The 12,621-nt window shown below is 33.3% G+C and overlaps 1 protein-coding gene across 2 annotated transcripts in view; it reads right to left on the bottom strand.

Annotated features, from left to right (window-relative positions):
• CSMD3 (CUB and Sushi multiple domains 3) overlaps nt 1–12,621 on the bottom strand; it is a 1,211,357-nt gene that overhangs the window by 868,387 nt on the left and 330,349 nt on the right. For both annotated transcript variants that reach the window (XM_003823338.5, XM_034966508.3), the window contains exon 5: nt 7,346–7,553. In XM_003823338.5, the coding sequence (XP_003823386.3) occupies nt 7,346–7,553 (208 nt within the window). The remainder of the gene's footprint in view (nt 1–7,345; nt 7,554–12,621) is intronic.

Consider the following 12,621-nt stretch of genomic DNA (forward strand, 5'->3'; position numbering starts at 1 on the left):
GGCTTTTCTTTACTGGAAAACTTTTTATTATATCTTTGATCTCATTACTTGTTATTGGTCTGTTCGGGCTTTGGATTTCTTTATGGCTCAGTCTTGGTAGGTTGTATGTGTCTAGTAATTTAACAGTTTCTTCTAGATTTTCCAATTTATTGGCATATAGTTAATCACAGCAGCCACTGATGATTTTTTGAGTTTCTGCCGTATCAATTATAATGTTTTCTTTTTCATCTCTGATTTTACTTATGTGTATCTGCTCTCCATCTCTCTCTCTCTCTTTTACTTTAGTCTGGTTAAAACTTTGCCAATTTTGTTTAATCTTTTCCAAAAAACAACTTTTTGTTTTACTATCTTTTATATTGTTCTCTTTATTTCTATTTCATTTATTTCTGCTCTTATCTTTATTATTGCTTTTCTACTAATTTTGAGTTTGGTTTGCTCTTGCTTTCATAGTTCTTTAAGATGCATCATGGGTGTTTTATTTGAAGTTTTTCTTTTTTGATGTAGGCACTTGTAGCTATAAACTTTCCTCTTAGTACTGCTTTTTCTGTATCACATTGGTTTTGTATACCCATATATGTGGTATCTATACCTTATTTGTGGTATCTATTTTTGGCAATAAAGCTCATACACTGTGATATTCAATCACCCATTCCCCTGACTCTAGTCTTTGATAAACAGTCTTTGCCCTTTTATTCCCATATGTAGAGCTTCGAAATCAATTAAATTCCTTACAACCTCTGACATAAAGCAGTCTCCTAAATGGCCTTTTAATCTTCACTTTCTTCATCTGTCTCACTTTTTAGTTACTGTATTTTTTTCCTCCTGTCTTTCACAGGCAGATGATCAAAGGAAAGTTTACTTTCTACTACTGTATCTATCTGTGCCAGTATAGACATAAACATAAACACACACATATTTCTATAATATGTAAAATACTAGTGAGTATTCATTATACGCATTTTTCCTAGAGGGATTGCATCAATAAAAACCATGTATCAGAGATTGCTAGTTATCCTCTAACACCTTTTCTCCTTTTCTTTCCTAAAAATGGGATTTTAGCTGGGCAATAACTAGCTAGAATAAGGATTGCATTCCCCTGAGTCCCTAACAGCCAAATAGCCATGTAATTAGATTTTGGCCAATGGGATATAAGCAGAAATAGGAGAAAATGAAATAGAAAATGTAGGTCAGCAACTAAAACTTTAAGAGGTAGCTGATGACTGTCATTTGGGTTTTCCTTTTCCTTGTTCTTCTTCCTACCGTTTGGAGTGTAACTTAATGGCTCAACTTGAACAAGATATGATCTTGGGAATGAAAGTAACCTACAAGTAGAACAGTCAAATAAATGGATCCTGAGTGTTTGATACTAGGTGGTGGTGGTGCGGTTCCCATAAATGCCTACCTCCAGAAAACTGCATTAAAAACAAACGAACGAACAAAAACAAAACACGAACAACTTGTGTCTTGTTTTAGCCTCTTGGTTTTTGTTTGCATTTTGCTTATATTTTCTTTTATTCATAGTTGAACCTAATCCAAACTAATTTATGTAACTTCAGTCAAATCAAGTACAACCATTGGAAAAAACATGTAAAAGCAGATTATCAATGATGTCAAATTATATGTGGAACAAAAATTATTTATACATTTCACAAATGTATGGAAAATAAGTATAGTGTGAAATGTTCAGGGCTAGGCATTCTGTTTATTTTGAGATCCAAGTTCTCATTAAGATCCTGTTATTTGAGCAAAGATATGTGTACAGATAGAAACAAAGCAAGAGAGAAAGTAATCTGGAAGGAGAAAAATCACAAAATCTTTAGATTGTTGAAGTCACAGGAAATTATGCATTCCAAAGTAGGGTGAACAGAAACAAAAGATGAGAAAAAAGCTGGGTAGATGCCATCAAATACAGAATGGATGATGGAAGAAAAAAGAAAAGAAAAAGTCTGAAAGGATATAGTCAGTGATTAATAGAAAAAGATACAAGAAAGAAAAGACATCCCAGTGACTAAGAATGAAGGATGTTCTGGAAAAGAGGTAATAATCAACAAAGTCAAATGTTGCAGATAAATCAAGTGAGATAAGTATTAAATTAGGAACTAAGAGGTTATTGTTCATTTTGTAAAAGACAGTTCCAGAGAAATGATGGGTAAGCTAGTTTAATAGTAATCGATTAGGGAGCAAAAATTGATGGTATAAAAGAGAATTAAGAAAATTGGGGCATGACACTCCTGAGTAGTTGAGAAGGAACAGTGCACAAATGGAGGAACTACCTTTAGATGGGAGTCAGCCTTCACTGGAAATTTGTATTGACTAAATTTGTTAGTTTAAATCTAAATGTTTAGTATTATTTTAACCAACTAATAAAAATAAATAATTGTGCAAAACGATTTAAATAAAACAAAATGTATTACATACCTTATTGCATTCTTAATTTGAATAACATTACATAGATTTTCTGTTATATAACCTGCATGCCATGTTTTCACTAATATTCTGATCTTGATAACCATATTGTTCCCTTGACTTCAGCCAGTATTTCATTTTTAATGACTTAAAAATTCTTATTCTTACTTCAAACTATATATCATAATTAAGTCAAACATCCAATGGGACATATTCTTTTTGGAATAGTGCTTATCGGCAACCTACATCTTACCAATTGAAATCATTATTTACCTTCTGGGCCCAATGTATTAAAATGTCTTTCTGACCTTTCTATTATTATTTACATATTTTCCATAATCTAATCTGAAGAAATTACTATTACTCTCTTTGATATTCAATCACTCATTCCCTAACTTTAGTCTTTGAAAATCAGCCTTTAACCTTTTATTTCCATATGCAGACCTTCCAAATTAATGAAATTTCATTCAGCCTCTGGCATAGAGCAGCCCCCTAAATGGTCTTTTAATCTTCACTTTCTTCTTCTGTCTCACACTTTAGTTACTGTAACTTTTTCCTCCTTCCTTTCACAGACAGATTTTCAAAGGGAAGATTTCTTTGACTATCTCTACTCCTTCACTTTGCTTAAATGATTCTCCCCACTCTTTATCATTAATTTTTCAATGTCTGGTAAGTGATCACCATCACAGTATTAACTCTGCCAATAAACAAGCAAAACCACAAAATAAATAAAAATTCTTCTCACGCTACTAATCTATTTATCACTAGGTCTTATTTATTCTATCAAATCATGTATTTGTATCAATTAATTTACTATAGTTTACAATAATCTATTGTATATTTCAAAGTAGCTAGAAGAGAATAATGTAGATGATTCTAGCATACAGAAAAGACAAATATTTAAGGTGATGGTTATCCCAAGGACACTGATCTGATTGTTACAAATTATATAAATGTATTCAATTATCATATGTGGGCCAGGTGCGGTAGCTCATGCCTGTAATCCCAGCACTTTGGGAGGCCAAGGAGGGTAGATCACGAGGTCAGGAGATGGAGATCATCCTGGCTAACACAGTGAAACCCCGTCTCTACTAAAAATACAAAAAATTAGCCAGGTGTGGTGGCACGCCCCTGTAATCCCAGCTACTTGGGAGGCTGAGGCAGGAGAATCACTCAAACCCTGCAAGCAGAGGTTGCAGTGAGCTGAGATTGCACCACTGCACTCCAGCCTGGGTGACAGAGTGAGACTCCATCTCAAAAAAAAAAAATCACATATACCCCAAAACTACGTGCATCTATTATGTAAAATTCCCTGAACAATTTATTTATAATATCTGTTCTCCAATTCTCCCTTAAAACTATTCCAATCACACTGTCACTTGTAAAATTATTTTCATCAAAGTTAACAGTGACTTCCATGTTGCTAAATCCATTTATTAATTTAGGAACGTATTTTATAATAAGCTCCAAAAAAGGAGAAAAAAACTCTTCCCTTGCTCCTACTTTCTTTTTAACCTATTGTCCCAACACTCTTTCTTGCAAAATTCCCTGAACAACTTATTTATAGTAATTGCCAATAATATCTCTTCTCCAATTCTTTCTTCAAACCCCTCCAGTCAGCCTATCACCTACAAAATTACTTTCATCGGAGTTACCCAATGACCTCTATGTTATTACATCCAGTGATCAGTTTTGGAGCTTATTTTATTAGCTTATCATTCACATTTGACAACTGGCCAATTCCATTTAATTTTTTCTTTTAGTTTCCAGGAAAATTTATAAAGTCAATCTTATATGTCTGTGGGATATGTATTAGCAGATTCAACCAATCACAGATCAAAAATATCTGAAAAAAAAATCCATACAACAATAATACAACAAAATGATACATACAGTTTAAAAACTATGTACAAAGCATTTGCATTATATTAGGTATTGTACATAATCTGGAGATTATTTAAAGTATATGGAAGCATGTGTGTAGGCTGTATGCAAATATTACTACATTTATATAAGGAACTTCAGCATCCCAAGATTTTTGTATAAGCAGGGGTGGTCCTGGAACCAATTTCCTGAAGACCCTAAGGGATAACTGTACTGTATTGTTTTTCCTCCTATCTCATTTACTCTCACTCTCAATCTCCTTTACTGGTTCACCCTAATTTTGCTGACATTTTAGTGTTGGAGTGTCCCACAACTCAGGTATTAGTTTCTTTTTCCTTTTTTAAAATTTAATAATCACTTCAACTGGTAGAAACAGGAATAATTACTTCCACTTTGAGATTTCCAAATTTAGAAGTTCAGCCCACACCTTTGACTTGAAACTAAGATTTGTATATCCAACTGTCCCCTTGAAATCTTCAACTACAGATTTATTAGGCATCTCAAACTTCACACATCCAAATTCAAGCTCCACATCATCCCTCCAAAAATGTTTCATCAATAGCCTTCCCAATATTAGTTAACTTAAATTGTATTTGCTCAGTTCTTCAGGTCAAATAATCTGGGATCTGTATTAGCAAGGTTATTAGAGATATTCTTTATAGCTATTCTTTTCTTTCTCCAACTTCACATTTCAAGAAATTCTATCATTTATCTTGAAAACCCAATAATTTAGCCTCACCTCCACTGCTATTTTCTTATTTCATAATTATAAACTCTCACTTACATACCACAAATAATGTCTGTTCTTTTAGCTTTCCCTCCTATAGTTTATTCTCCACACGGTAGCCACAGTGACTTTTTTTTTTAAGTAATAAGGTCAGTTATGTCATTACTGTGCTCAAGCCCCTCAAGTGAATTCACATTTCATCTAAAGTAAAAGACAGATGAATCTTGAGCCAGGCTCTATTAATTATCTTTCTTTCCCTCCTACTGCCTTCACCCATGGTCATTCTTTTCTAGCCACGCTGGCTTCTTAGGTGTTTCTACAACACAATAAGGCCCACTCTGCTTTAAGTATTTTGCTCTAGATGTCATTTTTGCCTGAAGGCTCATCCAGTTGACTAACTTCCTTATATTCATCAGGACTTTGCTCAAATATCAATTTTACAATTAAGTAAGCTACACACTCATCACAACATTCTTGCTCTCTTGACCTCTCTTACTCTTCCACATCTTTTCTTTCTTATCACTCTCTAGACAGAGTGTGGGGGTACCTTATTTATGTTGATTACTGCTTGTGTTCTAGATTCAGCTTTGGCTCCTTGTTGATGGATGACAATGGGTAAGTCATGTCACCTCCCTAGATCTCAGGTTCTCACCTATAACATCCAAGGTTTCTCTTAATTCTGATATTATGGCATTGTCAGCTTAGACGCTATGACAGAAACAAAGAAGTAAAACGTTCACTAAATACAGTACTTTGTAAATAACTATTTACAAAGCCTTGGATGGAGAGTTGGATTAGATGCTCTTTAAAATTATTTCCAAACTTAATTTTGATTTTTACTAGAATTCCATTTGTTTAATGTTTATTCAACAAATACTTGTTGAGGTGCCTGCTACATAACAGCATTGTTCTAAGTGCTTCTGTGTCTAAAGCACCAAAGAGGCCTGCTCTTTCTTCCCTTGTCTGCATGAAAGTATTTCATAAGACTTCCTTCTCTTACCTCTTCAAATGACTCCCTCGGTTTTCTTTACTGTATCATCCTTCTAAGTCCAGGACTTATATGTTGTTAAGTCTCAGATTCAGTCCTAGTCCTCCTTTGTTTTCTCATTTTATCCTCTTTCTATATATCCAATTATATTGTTGCCTATTGTTTCACTTACCATCAATATTAACTAAATACCAGTGTTGTGCTTCTACTCTAAATTATTGAATCATATAAGAAATATAGTTGTCTAGTAGATGGCTTTAATTGCACATCTTGAAGAATATTCCAATTAAATATATTCAAAACAAATCTCAATATTTACAGGGTTCTCATTCCAAACTTAACCTTTCCTCAACAATTTCCAACTCAGTGAATATTACTACTGCCTTCACCATTTGTTCAGATCAGAAAACTAGGTTTTATTTCAATACTGCCTTCTTTATCATCCCCCAGTCCATTACAAAGTCCTTTTGATTATACATCATCAGTATCTCTCAACTCAGTCTACTTCCTTACCTCATTAATATGACTCTAATTCCAGCTACCGTGATCTTTTCTTGGAATACTGCAATCATCTCTTAAGTGATCTTCCTACAGCGAATCGAGTCCCTCTTCAAATCAATCTCTTCATTTCAGTAAGAATAATCATTTGGATATTCAAACATCTTCAAGTAATTGTTTTGGATAAATTCCCATGGTTCTTAGCAAATCTTCACATGGCTTAAAAGATCCTCTCTAGTCTAGTGTTTACCTATCTCTTTCCTTTATCAGTGTCATCTTATTCATTCTTTCACTCAATTACTGAATCATAATCTACTCAATGATATAATTAGATACAAATTTTTAAAATAGCATAAAGAAGCATTTTACTTTAAAAATATTATGTCTTAAAAGCATGTTCTGAATACTTTGCAGGTTTCATTAGACCATACCTTGAGTTTCTAAAGAAACAAACCATATTCCCCCAGATGATGGTGTTTAATTTTTGCTTTCAGATAACAAGGTATATAACAAGTCTGCTTAAACAAAGGAAAATTACTTCCAAGACTATTTAATTAATTTGAGAGAAACCATCAAGTTTGGACTGGCGTGCTAAAAAACACAACTGTAGATTACAATAGGAATAACTTTTATTTGTTCATACAAGTTTTGAATTTCATCTATTTTTTATGTAAATAGCTCGATCTTCAAAAATATCCTTCAGCTCTGACAACCTCTTCACATAACTTTCCTGTAAGATCTTTTAAATATCCAAACCTGTAAAAGTCCACATTCAGTTGTTCTTTGTTCCTTAGTTTGCTTCAACAACATCAATGCAAGGTTAATAGAAGCTATTTACTTACCATATGGTAGGTGGCTCAGAACCTTCTATTTCTAAGTAATCATATTTCTCTTCCATTTGAAAATCAGTAAATATGAGTGAAATTGTGTCCCCAGGCTCTGCTACAATGGTCCAAGTGCAATCAGCATTGTTATGGTACTCATTAGGAAAACTAGGGCTGGATATGATGCCACTGGATCCTCTCATTGTTCCTCCACAAGCATCTTCAGCTGTTAAAAATGACAAAATATTCAGTTGTCAGTTATTGAGATAAATGCAATTGTTCAGTTGTAAGTAAAGCAAGTCAATATGTTTGGATAAAAATAACAGTTCAATGTGATACCAAGTGCATAATATACTAATAGAGATTAAATAAAATGCGAATTTTATGAAAAAATGTATAAGCACATATACAAGTATAAAGTATATCTTAACAATTTTATAACAATTGGTTGAAATAGCAATAAAAGTAAGCAAAAAATCTACACTCCAAAATTAGACATTAGGAAAATAGAATCAAGATTTTATTTTCATGTTTAAGTGACAAAGTGAGTTAAACAAAGGAAACATGTATCTTAAAGTCTGTGATGGGAAATCTTTGATCACTTTCTTTGTTGATGGAAGAGGTTTTTGGTTTTTCAATGCAAGTATGTACAACACAAAGACATAATTTAAGAGACAATATAATATAGTTCATGTCAATGGTATGTTTCAGAAGTTATTGAAAAACGTTTGTAGAAATACAACTCAAATAAAAATATATCACATATCCAGGATATTTCGTTTACAGAGAAATAATAGGGTAACTAATATACCTTTAGAAATATATTCATATGAAATCAAACAATGTATCTTTTACTAAATAGTCATATAATGTACATAGATACAACACCATAAATAACTTTTTGACTAACCTTACATTTGGAACTGTGATTCTGAGTTTCCAAATTGGGGCCATAGATTCTCCACTAGTCTACTTTTGGCTGATGGTAGGAACTAGCAGTGTGGTTATATGAGTAGCTGTGTTTGGTATGCAAACATAAGAAAAAGCTCCTGTTTCATAAAGGAATTGAAGCTGGGGCATTTGCCTTACTATAACATTGTTTAGGCCAGTCAAGCTAATAAGTTACAAGTTCACTTGTGAAATAAATTGTCTTATTACTTATGTTATTGCCTTGGCCGACTCAGGGAATTCCTTCAAGTTTTTGAGGAAAACTCTGGCTCTATAATGACCAATTATTATTTGATGTGACCGATAGCTCCAGAACCTAAACAAATAGAGATGGACAATATCTTTGTATTCAATTCCATGATGGGTAGAACGTAAAAAAAATTGCTTTGTTATTAGAGACAACTTTATTACTGTATTATATGCATCAAATGGTATTAGCTTTTTTCTTTCTTACTCTTTATCCATTTACCTCCATAATCTATAAATCAAAAATGTAAGTATGTTCTTCTTAAAAGATATTTAACTTTTATCACTCACTAAATATATTTTTTTAAAATTTTATTGTGTGCTCTTTCTCTCTTAAGTTTGTTAGATAATTGAAATGAACTAGTTGTCTTGTCTAGACCATGTGGCATACTACTACAAATATTTTTACCAATGCCTTCAAGACCTAAATCTTCTAGTAAGTCTGTCCTGCCGTCTCTACCCTCAACCATAAATCACTTCTATTCTTTCCCTTCTCAAGTACCAAGACCAACATTGAATACTGCTTTGATAATAAATTATTTCACTAGCATATATTCACAGTTTAACTGGCCCACAATCTATTTAAACCAGCTCACTGAGCTTTTTATTTTCCTTCCTCTGGATAAAATCTGAAGGAGACACATAACATTCTGGATCACACTCAGATTAAAGAAAAAATCCCACAGTTTAGAGATTATAGTTCAAGTGTTCTCATCTCAAAAATAAAAAGTATATGAAGTAAGGCATACGTTAATTAGCTCAATGTAGCCATTCCACAATGAATACATATTTCAAAACATCATTTGTACATGATAAATATATATCACTTTTGTCTGTTTAAAAATAAGTGATTTAACTTAAAAAATCACAATCCATCAATTAATATATCCAGTCCTGGGTAACCAAAAAGAAATTAACTTCATTTTGATTAAGCTTCTTTGCTCCCTATACCTTGGACTTGTGGTAGATGGAGCAGAGGTGGGGCAGAGGTGAGATGGAGAAGTCGGTCTCCTTCCTTGTTTCCCTGCTAGTATTTCTGTTCATCCTCCCCTTTCTCACTGAGATCTCTGTGAGACTCCTGGGGTTACAAGTAGGAAGGATCAGAGGATCTGAATCTTCTCATTTTCCTAACACTAATTTGGCACTGGTTTCTAAGGGCTTTGACAGACAATTAAAGAAAGATGATTCTTTCACTCATAGGCCCTTTCATGGACTCCACAGAGGTGTCCCCATCAGTTCCATTACTGTGGGTGACTGTGTCTCTCCAGCTGGTTGCTTACATTTCTGTCTCATGCTATGGGTATAGAACAGTACAGTTTCATCTTCTTTCCAAATGTCTCCTCACCTTTTGAGATTGGCCTCTTGGACAGCATGTAAGACCATGCCAAGCCAGAACTCCCTCACAAAAATCCTGCATTTAGTCAAATGAAAACACACCCATTTATTCACCCTCTGTGGAAATGCAGTTTCTTTCAAAATGCAGTCCTTTGGGTTCGCAATAGACATTTAAATACTTTATCCATCATTTTAATAATAATAATATATTATATTCCGTAAGCTCCAAGGCATAGAAATCAATTTCTCTACACGATCTCTTTGAATTTCCTCAACCTAGACTCACAATGCTGATAAATAACTCTACACTCCTGACACATGGAAGAGAGAACAACCCAGAAAACAACTCACTTCAAGGAAATCTTGATTTTCCAGCAAAGTAATTTCAGTTCAAATGTATGACTAATTTTCACTTGAAAACAAAGAGAGGGACTCAGTTCCTCCAACATTCAAACCAATGTTCATGTCGACTCTTGTACCGAGTTCTATGCTCAACACTTCTGTTTAATTTGTTTGTTATGACAGAGACTATCATAGAATCAGTATCTGACAAAATGGTGAAATAGGTAAACTTTTCTTCAGTAAATGTTAGATTAAAAAAAATTTTGGTTTGGTGTCCCTACTTGAATGCTGAATTCAAGGCAATAGTTAAAACAACAACAACAACATATTTTCTGTAATTATGAATTCATAGCAGGACATACTACCTAAGTCAATTTAAAAAGAACTTATAGTGGATTTGGGACAAGTAAAAGGCAGCATTAGAACAAACCATGAAACTCTTGAATCCAGTGCTGTGCTCTTTCTGCTAAATACCATGGCTTGGTCTCTGTTCAAAATGAGTTGGTACATATCCTGTAAATGACAGGATAGAGGCTTCTATTCTTTCATCATTACTCTGTCACAGCCTCCAGGCTTGCTTGATTAATAAATGATGTCTACAGCATTTTCTATCCAACAATTCACAGAAAGTGGGGGGTTCACAGAAGGTTGTTCCATAGAACCATCTCCTTAGAGGCTCAAGATGCACATAGGATCATATTGGTTATTTGTATAAACTTCTTGTGAAACAAAATTTATTCATTTTGTCATCTGTCCAAAAAGTATTCATTGAGATCTTCCAAGTGCCAGGAGGAAACCATGTAATCTCTCTGACTATAATGACTATAAAACATTTTCATGATCCCTGTTCTCATGGAGTATTCTATTAGTGAGTCAGGCTCTAAGCAAATGACAAAGTGAATACATAAAATTACATTTCTGTCAGGTCCTATGAAGAAGGAACATTTAGTACTAATGCTGTATGTTTGGGACCTTGAACTAGTTATCGAATTAAGGAACAAGAATTTCCTGAGGAAGTGATGCTGGACCAGAAACACAAAGCAAAATAGTAAGCAGTAACTACATGAAAAGCAGAGGGAAGGGTGTTCCTGCAGCTTCACTGACACTTTTACCAAGGTAATGGGCCTGTGTGCTACAGTAAAAAGGGCGAGGGGCTATTTGGTACCAAATCCAATTGGAAGGGCAACTAAGGGTCAGACCTTGCAGGACATTTCTGACAAAGGTATGGAATTTATTCATAGTAATAGAACATTAAAGTGTTTTTAGTGGGGATGTGACATAATTGTATTTAGGTTTTCAAAAGATCATTTAGTTGCTCTATGGAGGGATAAGAGAGGAAGGCCATAGCTGATGAAGATTAAGAGGCTGAATCAAGAGTCCACGCAAATTCTTGCACGCTTCATTGCTGCCTAAAGATAAAACATCTCGTTTTGACTATATTATTTTATTTTTATCTCATTATCTTCAAAAGATTAGTTTGGTCTTTCTAGACACGTCAGAAGAAATACCATGATGACAAAATAAATCAGAACATCCATCTTAGGCCAAGACTTAAGAATAATATATTTTCACCTAAATAGTAAAGCAATACCATTAAATACCTTAGACTTCCCTTGAGGTTAACTAGAAGTTGTGATGGCTTCCGAATGTGGTTGCTTAACATACAGATAATACAGTGAGTAATAAAAACAATGGTGGATTCTCTACTCTTGTTCTAGGAAAAGTATAAAGTTTGTAAGATTTAAAGTCATTTAATTTTTTATATATGTATATGTATACACATTTACATAGCCCAGATGTTAGCAAATTGCATGTTAAGAAGTTTGCAAAGTCAATCTGTTGTAAAACATGAAGAGAACCACAAATTCAGCTAATGGGATCAAAAAAGACAAGGTGGAATTTTAAGAATGAGGACTAAAACTATTAACCCTTTTGGAATTTGGAATTATTCCAATTTTCAGGAGCAATACTATCAATTCCCTCGTAAGTTCTTAGTGTATTTAAATCTATTAATTAAAAACTATGGCTGTTAAAAATGTTAGTAAACATCATTTTAATTGTTTAAAATATTATAATATAAATCTATCATCAAATAACACCATTTATTATACTTTAAAATAACTGAATTTACGTAAACTTCATAAATAATGCTTTTTTATCTCTTACCTATAGAGCAGGGAGAAACATAACAAAATAAAATACAGATTAGTTGTATTAAAGTGAAAAGGTTTTTAAAAATAGTTCACTATGATTTCACAAATGTACTTTTTCCTAAAATTAAATTTTTATTTACTTTTAATCTCTGTGACAGTTATTTAGATATTGTAAATGTATGACCTTGTTTTGGCTTTGGGTATGAGACCACACCATTTCACTGAACATAATATAAATTGGAACTTCTCCAAACATGGCTGTTAATAAAA

This window comes from Pan paniscus, chromosome 7 (genome assembly GCF_029289425.2).
Source record: "Pan paniscus chromosome 7, NHGRI_mPanPan1-v2.0_pri, whole genome shotgun sequence".
NCBI lineage: Eukaryota > Metazoa > Chordata > Mammalia > Primates > Hominidae > Pan > Pan paniscus.